Below are 14,492 nucleotides of genomic sequence, written 5' to 3' on the forward strand. Positions count from 1 at the left end.
GCAGAGCCAAGACCCTGAGGGGGTTCCAGGCCAGGCTCCTGACTAAGCACTTGTTGGAATTCAGGCACAAAGGAACCTTCAACAGAACTGGCCTCCCAGGGCAGAGTTCTAGCTCCATAAAAGCGCCTAACAATCTAGCATGTAATTATATTCTGTCGTGCATTGTTTCGGATTGTGTTGTTAATTTTGTCTCCTCAGCCCAACTGAAAGCGGGAGGGCCAGGAGCAGGCCCGGCTCACTAGTGGGCCCCCAGGGCGCAGAGGACTCAGAATAGCCTTGGAGATTGATTGCCCTCAACAGCTCCCAGGCTGCTCAGAGCAGGCCCCTTTCTCCATTCCCCTGCCAGCAACCCTGCCAAGCACCCCTCACCCCCACCACACACCCACACAGAAAGGCAGGTGCCCACAATTGCAAAAGGAACGTTCCAGACCTCTGTACCAGCACTCAGCCACAAATGTCAACCCAGGACCCCAGGCCACATGTGAAAGATACCAGCCAAACGTCACATGGGGCCTCTTCCTCAAATAAGAACTAACATTTGAGAGATCACCAAGGTCTGCACTAAACCATGAGCACCTTCCAAAATGGACAATGTTATCTCCATCCTGCAGAGAGGAAATCCAAGTGTGTCTGTCCCTGTTACACTGCCCAGAGCACATTTCATCAGCAACGCACAGCAACAGGGCTTTGAGCAAGTTCCTTGGTCTTCTCCTCAGTGAAACGGATAACAGCACTGGACTGCTGTGAGATTTTTAAGGGGAGCCCGCACTTAGGAGCACTACGTAGACACTCAGCATAGGGATTTCTCCTTCCTGGCCTCCAGGGTCCCCACAACGCTTTACTACTTTGGGGATCAGCCTACCCCAACAGCTTGGCTTTAACTGTGAAGAGACACCAGCCACTGTGGCTATCATTTGTCAGAAGACAGAGCCCTCTCAGGAACCCAGGCCAAAAGCTGGGATCACGGTAAAGATGAAGGTCACAACAGAGAGAAAAATCCACGAGGCAGAAGACAGGAGCCAGAACCTCCTATCAGGAAAAGCCCGAGCATAGCCCTCCTAAAAAGGAAGCTCTTCTCCACCCCTTCTTAAACCTCACTCCAACTCAAATCCTGATTCTGTCAGTGAGTGACCTTGGGTAACCTCCCTGGGCCTCAATCTTCTCAACTGTAAAATGGGAAGATAGCAATAAAAGAGCCCCCCCACCACAGGATGAATGACTGGGCGGGGGGGGGGGCACATGAGAGAAGTGGATGTAAAGCATTTTGTAAATGATAGGTCAATTGACAAACGTATGAGACTATTTATATCATCACAGCAAGAGATTGGAAGGTATTTATATAGCAGGGAGGAAACATTGCCAGGCACCCCCAAACACAAATGCACACACACATTTCCTTGAAAGGGCAGGAAACCCAACAAGACCATGCCTAAAAAACAGATACACTGACCCACCATGGGGATCAGAGGCACGGGAATCAACACACCAGAGCAATCAGGAAAAAGGGTTATAATCATAGGGAAGAGGTAGCTCTGAGGGTAAAGTGGGCAGCGGAGATCAGACTGGTGCAAACCATTTGGTTAGCTCAAGCACCTAGGGCGTGACCCCCGGTGACATCAGAGACCCTGTCACCTGAGGTGCCTCCTCAACCAGACTTAATGAAGGGAAGAGAAAGGGGAAGAGGGTGGCCGCAGCAGGCAGAGCTAGCCAAAGGCTGACCACTGGCCCAGCTGGGCTTCCCCATCCTGAGAGGGCCTCCCAAGGCCCAGCACCCTTTCTTCTCAATGCTAGACACAGGGACCCGCGCCCCTGCACCCCGTGTCTCACCTGGTAGGAGTCACTATGGTGGCCCCAGCGCTTCCGACTCCTCCTGGGGTCCTCCAGCGGCTCTGCCACGCAGGGAGAGGGGCAAGGAGACCTTTCCCCTTGCCACCTCTTCCTCGGCTTTTGCCCTTCCTCAGAGGTGGGCCCGGGAAGCCTCCCCTGGAGGGGAGGGGGTGACAACCTGATCTGACCTCGCGGTCCAGTCCTCCTCCTCCTCCTCGAGGGCGACAGTTGCTGAATCCCGGATTTCTGATTGTGGGGTCTGAACCCCAGATATTTGAAAGGGGGGGAGGCTGGCTCTGATATTTGAACGCGTGGGGGAATGAACCCCGGATACTCGTGCACGCAGGGGCCTGAACCCCAGATATTTGAAATCCTATAAAACAGAGCCCCAGCTTTAGAGAGATTGGGACCCGGGTCCCGGATATCTGGAATCTGTGGGGCTGATAACCGGGTATTTGAGAAACGAGGGGTCAAGCCCGGAAATTCGGAACCGAAGGGCCTGAACCCCAGGTCTTCGGGCACCGATAGGGGACCCACCCCTAGGACGTCCGGCCAAACGGCCCCTCTCACGTCAGGGTACGAGGGTGACAGCCCCCACTCCCGCCCCGGCCTCCTCCCTTTCCCCTTCTCTCTCGTGAGGGGAGCTGAAAGACTGCAGCTAAGGGCGGTCCCGGCGCCCTCTCTCCCTGTCCTCTTCTCAGGCTCAGCCTCTCCGCACCACAACCCGGGTCTCGTCCCGGTCTCCCTCTCCCTCTTCCTCCCAATTCCAAGATGGAGACCGGGCGGGAGCGCGCAGGCGCTGTAGGGACGCCGGGCCAAAGGGGGCGTGGCCCCCAAGGAACAGCCCCGCCCCTCTTCCTTACTGCCGCGGCTAGCGAGGCCGGCAGCCACGGAGCCAGAGTGCGCGCGCGCCCCGCCACGCGGACCCTGGGAGGGAGGAGGCGGAGCCCAGCGTACGGTCCAACTGGCGGTTGAGAGGGCTGCGGCGCATGCGCTCGCCCCGCCTTAGCGGTGAGCCGGTGCTTGTTGCTAGGGGAAGCTTTGAGGGGGCGCTGGTGGAAAGAAAGCAGCTGTGATCTGCGCGTGCGTACAGGGTAGAGGTTGGGAGGGGTAAGGGAAGGCTGATGCTGGGCGCAGAAAAGGCGGGAAAATGGACCGCTCTGGTTAGTAACCAGACAGCCTGGACATGGGCTCCTAAATTCGAGGAATCTTTGCTGGGTAAACTCAATCTGTCAAATCCCTTCAGCCAACTGAGGCCTTTTACAGTTGCATGACCTGCCCAAGGTCATACTGCATTATGTCAAGGCACTGCCATGACCATACCCACCTGACTCTCAACTGGATGAAATTATTGATTTTATTTCATAGACGAAAACAAGACATAAAGTGGCAGAACTGGGATTAAAACCAGGTGTTTTCCAAAGCCAAGGTACAACCATGGGAAGAGCTGTAGTAATCCATGTCTATGGCCAACCTGTACCCCAAACTAAAGAGTCAAAAACAAAAATCCTCCAAACCTACACAGCCTGTCTACCTTAAAATTCCCACCTCAATGCAATCCCCAATAAACACCCTGGGCAACACTGGGCAAAACAGCCTTTTATTTCCCCCCACATTCCAGCTCTCCACTTTTTGTCACATCTCTTCCAACTCAGAACTAAGGCCCAAGAAGTTGATTCATACCTGGAGAAAAAAAATACAGGGCAGGTCAAAGGGTCCTTGGGGGAAGCTCTGGGATGGCTGCAGAAAAAGAGGAAATGAAAACTAGAGGTAGGTACAGGTACTCATTCCAACTGGGATGGCCTTAGGACTCCAGGATTTACCTGAGGCCAAAAAGTATTCCTTCCCAGCCTGCTCAGATCTAAGAAAGGCTGAGTGGGTCCCACCATTTCCTGTCTCAAGAAGTTGGTTGATCGTGAATGTCTAGTTCCTCTGGCCCTTCCCTGGGCCTAAACCTCCACGGTTATGTTTCCACTTCCACAATTATTTTCTAGGGCACAGCGGAAGCTGAAAACAATTTAAGAGCTGGGTGCACATATTGAATGAGATCCTCCTGACTCGGAATTTTTTACAAAAATATTTTTTCCTTAATGAGCTGACACAGAAACTACTTAGCCACTACATCCCCCACCTACTGCTACTTTTATGAGGCTCCAAAGACCCTAATAGCAGAATCAACTTTTTCTAAAGGCAATAATGGCTAATGGAAAAGAGAAAGTACATGGAAAGGGCTTGGGCACACAGTATATGCCCAGTAAATGGGCATCATCAATCAATTCTTTTGAGCTGTTCAAGATGAATTTTATAAAATTTGTGTCATAAAACTGAGTATCAGAATTTCAGGACAAAAGCAAGACATACATGATTCATATTCAGGACACATCATCAATTTTGAACCCTCTTAATTCACCACTGTTACCAAAAATCTTCTTGGATGTGAACTAGAGCTGTGAATGAATCTTAAAATCAGAATGTCAACCGAAAGAAGTCAGTCACAAAAGAATATGTATGATTCCATCTATATAAAGTTAAAAAAAATAAGTACAACCAAACCATATTGTTTAGGAATGATTCTGTCTCAGTTACAATTGCCACCCCCACCAAACCCCCATTCCCACAGGACTGGGGCAAAGAACCTTACCTGAGAACACGAGAGGATGTAGGCCAGTGCTCTCAAAGCCGGGTTCTAGACCAGTGGGACTCCCGGCGCGGATGGAAGCAAACAGCAGAGAGAAGGCAGAGAAGGCCACAAATAAGAAGCAGGAAGAAGCCTAAAACCAGCAGCCTGGAGCCACACAGAGCCAGCTCCTCCTAGGGGGTGGGCACAGGAAGGAAGGAGAAATAAATGAGATGGGGAGAATGCAGAATCTTCCCTTAGGAAGACATCTCACCCCAGCCCAAGGCGATAGAGAGAAGCCCCCATGGGGGGAGAGGGCTCTCCACATCCAGGGAGCAGCTAAAGGGGAAATGTTATTTCTATACAAATGCGCCGTCTCGATGGTCTACACACTGCTTTCTGGCCCAACCATCAAACTAAACCCCCTAACAATGATTCTACGAGAGTTCACTATTCTCCTTGTTTTAAAGATGTGCAAGCAGGGCCACGTCTGGAAACCAACATCTCTGATTCCAAGCGCCCGGGTGGTGCTCCTCTTCAGCCTCTGCAAATGCGCGGGAAGAGTATGCAGCAGCGTGCTCACCGGTCTCTTCCCCCACGAGGCCAGTATCTTCCACCCAGCACCAGTGGCCCCTGTGGCCCGCAGTGTCAAGTCCTACCGTCTTAGCCTGGCATCGCAGGCCCCCCCATCAGATATTCCTGCATCTTTCCTGCCTCTTCCTTTAAGCCATGCCTAAGCCCCGCCCCACGGACTGTCCCCAAAGGCTGAACACTTTTCAACCTCTAGGCCTCTGCTCATGCTGCCCACTCTGCCTGGAATGCTATTTCCTTTCTTGAACCCCCTCTACTGCATTCACTGCCCAAATGTTCCTCATTCTTCAGGGATCATCCTGACAGGGCGGAACAAGCCTGGGACTCAGAGTTGGAAAGCCCAGGTTGCAATCCTGAAATGCCACTTAACCAGTGGCCTTGCGCAATTCACTCCCTGTCTCTAAACTTGTTTCCTCATCTGTAAAATGGGATAAATAACAACTACCTCCAAAGGTTATTTTAAGATCAAATGAGATAATGACTCTGAAAGCACTTTGTACACTATAAACTACTACACACAATTCCTTTTTTTTTTTTTTAAAGATTTCATTGGGGAAGGGGAACAGGACTTTATTGGGGAACAGTGTGTATTTCCAGGACTTTTCTCCAAGTCAAGTTGTTGTCTTTTCAATCTTAGTTGTGGAGGGCACAGCTCAGCTCCAGGTCCAGTTGCCATTGTAGTTGCAGGGGGCACAACCCACCATCCCTTGCGGGATTCGAGGAGTTGAACTGGCAACCTTGTGGTTGAGAGCCCACTGGCCCATGTGGGAATCGAACTGGCAGCCTTCGGAGTTAGGAGCACAGAGCTCCAACCGCCTGAGCCACCGGGCCGGCCCCCCATAATTCCCTTTCTTAAGTGCCACAATCGCTGCAAAACAGTCTCCATAAATGTTCAAGTTAAGAGTTCAAGAGTTCACTGCTCCTTACTGTGCTTGGGTAACACTCTGCTCACATCTCTGTGACAGCAATTAGCCTAACCTGCCTTAGTCCAGCTTCTGAATTCCTGTGAGGTAGAGATCGCGTTTTATTGCATTTAAAGAAAACAGTTAATAGTAATAGCTGTCATTTACCAAATCTCTATTATGTACCAGGAATCACCCTGGGCACTTTCCATTCATTCTCATTTATCTGTTGGAATTAGGAGATAGTATCATGTTTTCCGTTTTACAGATGAGGAAACTGAGGCTCAGACACTCAGGTGCTTGTTCAAGGTCACACAGACTCCTAGTCAGGATTATAAAGCCAGCATTTTAGCTACTAGGTAAAATTGCCTTGGAGACACAGCATGCAGCATGGCCATCTATGAAACCATGGTAACCTGAGGCTCTTACCGAGGTGAGCAGCTTGGTGAGCACAAGGCCTTCCTGGCTCCGGACGCTGACACACTCCTCGGCCATCCTACGGCTCAGGGTGACATTTCCAACTCCCTCCTCTGAGCAGGAGATGGGTGGCTGGCTGGAGGGCAGGAGGTCTGGATCAGCACTGAAATACAGGCAGGTTTTGGGGGTCTTTTCTGTGGTCACCCGGGCTGTAACGAGGACCAGCTCTTCTGCAGAAGACCCTATGAGAGGCACAGGAGAGGAGATGGAGGAGAATGAAAGGTTGGGCGGGAGCCATCTATCTTCAGACTTCTATTCATTTCGAAGGCTTCCTACAGTACCAGCTGTTTTGGCACTGATTCTACTCAGTGAAGTACTCTACATACCATCATTTACATCATTGAGAAATGAAAATAACTGTGTACCGATATAAACAAACATCAATTTAAATTAGCTTACAATCAATAAGACAAACACACCAATATTCATTCGCAAGGCGCAGTGAAACTGGGGTAGATACACACTGCCGAGGCAGTTTGTATAAACCACCGTATTTTACCGTGTACAATGCGCTCCAGGGTATAATGCGCACCCATGTTTCCCCCACTTTCTCCTGCCTCCCCCCCCACTCTGGTTCAAGCCCTTGTTTCTCAGTCTAGTTGTGTAGGACACAGCTCCCTGGCCCATGCTGGTATTATGAGCCTTGCGCCCCACCCCCAGCTGAGGCATTCAGTCTCCAGTTGTCAGTCGGCCACTCACAGAAGCTCATGGCAGTTCTTGCCAGCTGCTGGCCACTCACTCTGGCCACCGGCTGCTCATGGCAGTACACAGCAGCCCACGGCTGCTCACGCCAACCTCCAGCTGCTCACAGCAGCCCAGCTCCAGGGAGAGCTGTTGTTCACAATCTTAGCTGTAGAGGGCACAGCTCACTGGCCCATGTGGGAACCGAACCAGCCACCTCTCGGCATTAGGAGCACGGGGACCCAACCACCTGAGCCACTGGACCTGAGCCACTGGACCAGCCCCCCACGTTTTTGGCTAAAACTTTCAGGGGGAAAAAAACCTAATTTTTTAATTCAAATTTTTATTTGTTTACATTCAAGTTCTTGTTTTTTGTATTACAAATGAATTTCAGCATTTATTTTTTTAACATATTATGGTACAAGAAATTTTATGTAACAAATAATTACAAAACACAAGAATAGATACAAGGTACAAGAAGTTTTATGTACCAGTAACAAATTTACGATATTTACACATCATAGAGGGCCAAGAACTCCTTGTAATTCCAAGTTTGTCGAAAGTTCAACAAAACCGATCATTCTATTCCAGGGTATTATTTTGCATAGGGATATCATTATTGATTTCTAAAGTTACACTTTTCACTCATAAACATAAATAAAAGAATTAAAATTTTATATAGATATGGAATTAATATTACCCATGTATAATGCACATCCTTATTTTCCCCTCACAAATTTGGGCAAAAAAGTATGCATTATGCAGGGCAAAATACGGTCGTTCGTCCTTTTTTAAGAAAGCAGTTTCTACTAGGTACCAAAAATCGATGAAAAGGTTCACACCCCATTTCAAATTAGTGGGAAAAAGATGGCCGATTCAGTCCATGGCCTTGGGACAATTTCCACTTGGGAAAAAAAGTTAGACTCTTATCTCACACCATAAAGTCCAGATGTATTAAAGAGCCATACAAACCAACTAAAACAAAACAAAACGAAAACCTAAGCAAGTATTAAAAGAAAATACAGAAGAATATTTTCTAATTTTAAAGTGGGGAAGGCCTTCGTTAAAAAGACACAAAATCTAAAAGCTTGAGCAAAGGACAACAACAAACTTAACCTCGTAACAAATGAAAGACTTCTATGTACAATAAAAGGTAAGTTTAAAAAAACAAGTAACAGACTGGTTGAAAATACCTGTAACAGATTTAATTGGCAAAGAGGTTTACTCTCCAGAATGTATAAAGATCTTCTAAAAATCAAGAAAATAAAGACAATAGCTTAAAAGAAAAATAAGGAATATGAACAGGAAATTCAGAGACGACATGAAAACGGCCAATAAGCTTGTAAGAAGATGCCCAACCCCACTAGCAATAGGAAAAAGTAAATTGAAACAATCAGGCAATTCCTTTGCCCATTAAATTTGTAAAAAATGAAAAGAAATGATAGTAACAAGAGTTGTTGAAGATGTGGGGAAATGTGCACTCTCAATTGGCGACACGTTCTAGAAGGAAATCTCGCTGTACCTGTTGTAATTTTAAATGGGTGCAGAGAGGGACGAAGAGGATGCTCAATAAACTGTAGATTCTGCAAGTGACGGAGGAGGACGTTTACATCTGCTTTGTGTACTTCTGTGTCATCTGAATCCACAACAAAAGGAATTTGTCTATTAAAAAAGGGTCCATGTCCAGCCGGCCCGGTGGCTCAGGCGGTTAGAGCTCCGTGCTCCTAACTCCGAAGGCTGCTGGTTCGATTCCCACATGGGCCAGTGGGCTCTCAACCACAAGGTTGCCAGTTCAATTCCTCGAGTCCCGCAAGGGATGGTGGGCTCTGCCCCCTGCAACTAAGATTGAACACGGCCCCTTGAGCTGAGCTGCCGCTGAGCTCCTGGATGGCTCAGTTGGTTGGAGCGTGTCCTCTCAACCACAAGGTTGCCAGTTCGACTCCCACAAGGGATGGCGGGCTGTGCCCCCGGCAACTGGACCTGGAGCTGAGCTGCGCCCCAACTAAGACTGAAGACAACAACTTGAAGCTGAACGGCACCCTCCACAACTGAGATTGAAAGGACAACTTGACTTGGAAAAACGTACTGGAAGGACACACTGTTCCCCAATAAAGTCCTGTTCCCCTTCCCCAATAAAATCTTAAAAAAAAAAAAAAAAATCTCTGAGTTTGCCCAATGCACTGTATAAACTCTGACTACCTTGGCTTGGCACACAAGACCATCCACGGCATTCTGCCTGCCTCTTCAGGTCACTACCTGCCACTCATTCAACAATCCTTCCCCTGAGCCAGTCAACGTAACCCCTGGAGTTTCCTAAACATGCCATCATGATCCCCAATTGCGTACCTCTGCATATGCTCTTCCCTCTGGTTGGAAGAGAACACTCCTGAGCCTCCCTCAAGCCACAGTTCAGGCATGAAAAGCCTGTTTTCACTATTCCCGACTGACCTCTGAGTATTCCCACGATACCTTGTGTTCTACGTCACACATTGAAAGGTGTTTATTTCTGTTCACATCTGTATCCTTGCTAGACTACCGGCAACTTGAGGCCCATGTCTTCCGGATATGCGGGGTCCCCAAGCTTGGTACACAATAGGTGCTCATTTTTTATTTTGGTCAAAATAAAATAATCGTTGATGTTATTACTTTGTTTCTAACCATTATTAAAAACAAAAACAAAAACACAGGGCTTCTTTGCAGAAGCAGAAATTGAAAAGCTGATCCTAAAATTCATATGGAAATTCAAATGTTAAAAAAAGAGCAAAGTTGGAAGATTTGCATTTTCTGATTGCAAAACTTACTACAAAACTACAGTGATCAAAATGACGTGGTAGGGTCCAGTGGCTCTTAAAATGATGTGGTAGGGCCCAGTGGCTCTTAATGCCGAGGTCGCTGGTTTAATTCCCACATGGGGCAGATATTTAATAAGGGTGCCAAGACTATTCAACCAAGACCATTCAATGGGAAAAGAATAGTCTTTTCAACAAAACGTGATGGAACAACTGAATAACCACCTGCCAAAGAATGAAGTTGGACATCCTCACACCATACACAAAAATTAACTCAAAATGGGTCATAGACGTAAGTGTAAGAGCTAAAACTACAAAATTCTTAGAAGAAAATATATTTTAGTAACCTTGGCTTAGGCAAAGTCTTCTTAGATATGATACTAAAATCATAAGCAACAAGGGAAAAAATTAGATAAGCTGGACTTCACCTAAAATGTGTTTCAAAGCATGCCATCAACAAAAAGAACCCAGAAGATGGGAGAGAATATTTTCAAATCATACATCAGATAAGAGACTTGTATCTAGAAAACATAAAGAACTCTTACAACTCAATAATTAAGACAAATTACCCCATTTTAAAAATGGGCAAAGACTCTGAATATACATTTCTCCAAATGGCCAATAAACACATAAAAAATGCTCAATATCATTAGCCATCAGGAAAATGTGAATCAGAATCACAGTGACATGCCACTTCACTTTGACTAGGACAGCTGTAATCAGAAAGACAGATAAGAACAAGTGTTGGTGAGGACGTGGAGAAATTCGCACTCTCCTACACTGCTGGTAGGAATATAAAATGGTACGGCCACTTTCAATACAGTCTGTTAATTCTTCAGAAGTTTAAACATAGAGTTTCCATATGACCCAGCAATTCCACTCCTAGTTACATACCCAAGTGAAATGAAAACACATGATGACACAGAAACTTGTATACTACTGTTCATAACTGCATCATTTATAATAGCCAAAACGTGGAAACAATCTAAATGTCAATCAAATGATGAATGGACAAAATGTGGAATATTCACACAGTGACTACTATTAAGGAATAAAAAGAAACGAAGTACTGGTAAGTGCTACAACACACATGAACCTTGAAAACACTATGCTAAGTGAAAGAAGCCAGCCACAAAAGACCACATATTACATGACATGTCCAGAATAAGCAAATCTACAGAGACCGGAAGTAAATTAGTGGTTGTCTAGAGCTAGGAGATTAGGAGAAAAAGGGGAGTGACTGCTAATGGGTACAGGATTTCTTTGACTGGTCATGAAAATGTTCTAAAATTGACTGTGATGATACTTGCACACTTTCGTGAATATAAGAAAAGCCATTGAGCTGTACATTTTAAATAGGTGAGTTTTACGGAATGGGAATCATATCTCAATAAAACTGTTATATATCAGGGGCCGGCCCGGTGGCTCAGGCGGTTAGGCGGTAAGAGCTCCATGCTCCTAACTCCGAAGGCTGCCGGTTCGATTCCCACATAGGCCAGTGGGCTCTCAACCACAAGGTTGCCAGTTCAATTCCTCGAGTTGGATGGTGGGCAGCGCCCCCTGCAACTAAGATTGAACACGGCACCTTGAGCTGAGCTGCTGCTGAGCTCCCGATGGCTTAGTTGGTTGGAGCACGTCCTCTCAACCACAAGATTGCCAGTCCGACTCCCGCAAGGGATGGTGGGCTGTGCCCCCTGCAACTAGAAAACGGCAACTGGACCTGGAGCTGAGCTGCGCCCTCCACAACTAAGATTGAAAGGACAACAACTTGAAGCTGAACAGAACCCTCCACAACTAAGATTGAAAGGACAACTTGACTTGAAAAAAAAAAAAAAAGTCCTGAAGTACACACTGTTCCCCAATAAAGTCCTGTTCCCCTTCCCCAATAAAATCTTTAAAAACAAAACAAAACTGTTATATATCAGACACAGTCCTTTATTCTTGCTCTTCGATCACACATGTACACTCGGATACAGAGACCTACCCCCCTCTACACACATAAACATATGTGATTAACAGGGAAATCTTAGACACTGTTGAAAACGACCTCAGGAGTCAGAGAATTTTACCTGTCTGTCCTCCCTCTTCATCTCTCAATTTTTTAGATAAGGAACCCGGGGCCAAATCTCACACAGGAATGAATATATGGAACCCACTGCCTCTCTCTCATCATTTTCCCAGAACACTCTAAGTGCTTTGGGAATGGATGATGTCTTTATTTCTCTGTATCCTTCACGGCAGATAGAGCTGTGCCAAGCACGTGGTAGGCACCAAAAACACTAGTTTAGCTGAACAGAACATGCTTCTCAGATTCCCCAGGGGAAAAGAAGGTGCCTCTCTGAGAAGGCCGCATGGATGAGAGAGACCATTAGATCAAATCTAGCCCATCTCTTCACACCTCCAAGGATAGAATCAAAGAGCCTCAGAGCTGGAAGGGGAGAGAGAAAACACTTATAAAGAGCCTGCACAGGGGGTACCATCTTCACCCTAAGTATCTAATTCTTATTACAACAGACGTGACTAAGGACCAGGGATGTGCCCAAGTCACCAGGGTGGTGAGGTCAGAGGCAGGCCCGCCCCCGAGTGTCTTCACGTCTAACCCCACCGTCTCCCTTGATCTCACCTTTCAATCCCATCTGACTACCCTGGACCTGGGCTTGGAATGTCTGGGTCTTGTTGCTGTCTGGACCATCTCCAAAATTCAAGGTGGTCACCAAGCCCACGACGTGAGACCCATGCCACTGGCCTGTGACTGGCTCAGTCACAGGGCACAGGGTCAGCTGGCTGAAAGACCTCAAGAAGGTGACCCAGTCCTGTGTGCAGAAGGAAGGTGGGAGAGAAATGAGAGGTCAGCAGCAAGAGCAGGCCTGCGTGGGAAGGACGAGCAGCAGGGCACTCACCTGTGGAATGTCAGGGCTACGCAGGGTCGTCCTAGGGGTGAGCAGGTAACCACCAAGGCCCAGGCCAGAAAGGCCCAGAAGCAGCAGGATCAGAGTGGCACAGACCAGAGGGGGGTGGTGGGCCAGACAGAAATGCAGGTTGTGCCCTGCCTGGCAGCTGCCCATGGGGAGTAGAGGGGTCCGGGCCTCCACGGAGAGCCTGCTGGAGGACAGGGAGGGAGAAGTGGACAACAGCTTGCCACCTGTCAGAAGACACTTACCCATCGTATTCAAACGGAAGCTTTTAATACGAGAAGCTTTTGAATACCAAGAAGACAAGGGACTTGCCCAAAGCCACAGTTAGTGGCAGAGCCAGGACGGGGATCCAAGGCTCTGGACTCCCAGTACCATTTCCCTACACCACTCAAATGTTTGCTGCGTTTCATTCCTGAAGTAATCAAGGCGGAAGCAGAGCAGAGCACACTGCGCTGGAAAAAGGAACCTGAAAAACGAGAATTCTCAAGGGTAGAAAAGTCAGGAAACAGCTGTGCTGGGGCTCGGGTTTGGCTGCAGAACAGCTCCAACCACTAGCCCAAAGGAAGTGTCTGACGAAAGAAAATCCACTTTGGAGTTCAACTGCTCAAGCTGAATCCTCTGCCACTTACTGGCTATGTGAGAAACAGCAAAGCGGCCAAGCGTTGTGCGTTTAACAATCTGTGAAATGGGAGTTCTAAGAACACCGCGGAATGAGGACTACGTGTGGCCAAGAAAGCAGTCTGCATAACTTGACCTTGCAGGAACTCAACAAACCTCCATTTCCTTTCTAGTTTTCTGTGCCATATTGATCTTCAAAACCAGATGAGGCAAGGCAAAAATACTGGGGGGAAGGGGGACTGAGGCTCGTGTACTTTAGCATAGGAACGGTAGGGCCGAGGTCTGAAAGCCATCTATCTCCTACTTCCAGGTGGGGTGCCCTCTTCCCAGCCTGATGTAGAGGGCACCTGGAAGGGGGGTGGGGGAGGAGGGCTCCAGGGAAACGCAGGTGTCACAAGTGCTCAGTCCCTGCCCTGCCTCCCGTCCCAGCACCTCTAGAAATGGGGAAAAGGCAGGAAGGGAGAGGGCAGAGCCAGAGGGTCAGCGGCTGGTGGTGCCCCTGGGCCTCCCCACCCCCCGGCCCCAGGACCCCCTGCAGGAACTCTACACCCGCATCCTTCCCGGTCTAGCGGCGTCGAGTCCGCCAACCGCTCGCTCTCACCGCTCGGAGCCGGGCGGAGGCCGGCGCCCCCCGCGACGTCACGCGTGGAGCCGCGAAGGGGCGGGGTCCGTGTTCCCCACCCCCACTCCCGCGGCAGGGGATGCACATGCGCAGTGTCCAAGCGGGCGGTCGCCTGGCCTCGAATCCGGGGGAGGGCGTACCAAGGGGAAAGCCCATGGAGGGGCCACGGGGAAGAAAGAACTCCGCGGGAGGTGAGGAAAAGGGAGAGAGACGAGGGAGCTAGTCCTAGAGACGTTACTAGAACTGTGAACTCTCCCTCCGCGGAGACCGAGGGGACATTTCAACGAGATTCTCGTCGCAAGCCTTTTTCTGTTGCTCGGCTCCCACCCGCGCCGATAGCACAGCCCAGCCGCGCCTAGGTTCCGGGTACCGGCTGTGGGTCGGCTCCGGGTGGGGCTCCAGCCTAGAACGCTAGCTGTCCTGGTCGAGGTGCTGCGCTGTTCTCTGCAGCCT

At 48.7% G+C, this 14,492-nt stretch overlaps 1 protein-coding gene across 6 annotated transcripts; it reads right to left on the bottom strand.

Annotated features, from left to right (window-relative positions):
• Positions 1–3,406: 3,406 nt before the first annotated feature.
• Positions 3,407–14,167, bottom strand: TMEM219 (transmembrane protein 219). 6 transcript variants are annotated; one of them, XM_019754659.3, is made up of 6 exons: positions 14,019–14,167; positions 12,785–12,983; positions 12,508–12,697; positions 6,367–6,596; positions 4,469–4,638; positions 3,407–3,510 (listed from the first exon to the last, which is right to left on the bottom strand). In XM_019754659.3, the coding sequence occupies exons 2-5, from the start codon at positions 12,947–12,949 to the stop codon at positions 4,501–4,503; spliced, it is 723 nt and encodes a 240-aa protein (XP_019610218.2). In that variant the 5' UTR covers positions 12,950–12,983; positions 14,019–14,167; the 3' UTR covers positions 3,407–3,510; positions 4,469–4,500. The 6 variants fall into 6 exon arrangements, with proteins under 6 accessions (XP_019610218.2, XP_019610217.2, XP_019610220.2 ...); XM_019754658.3 differs by having other exon boundaries at positions 12,785–12,986; positions 14,019–14,150; XM_019754661.2 differs by lacking the exon at positions 14,019–14,167 and adding an exon at positions 13,574–14,012 and having other exon boundaries at positions 12,785–12,986.
• Between the last annotated feature and the right edge of the window lie 325 nt (positions 14,168–14,492).

The sequence above is a fragment of the Rhinolophus sinicus genome, chromosome 10 (genome assembly GCF_057876585.1).
Source record: "Rhinolophus sinicus isolate RSI-liver-muscle chromosome 10, RSI-T2T, whole genome shotgun sequence".
Taxonomy (NCBI): Eukaryota; Metazoa; Chordata; class Mammalia; order Chiroptera; family Rhinolophidae; genus Rhinolophus; species Rhinolophus sinicus.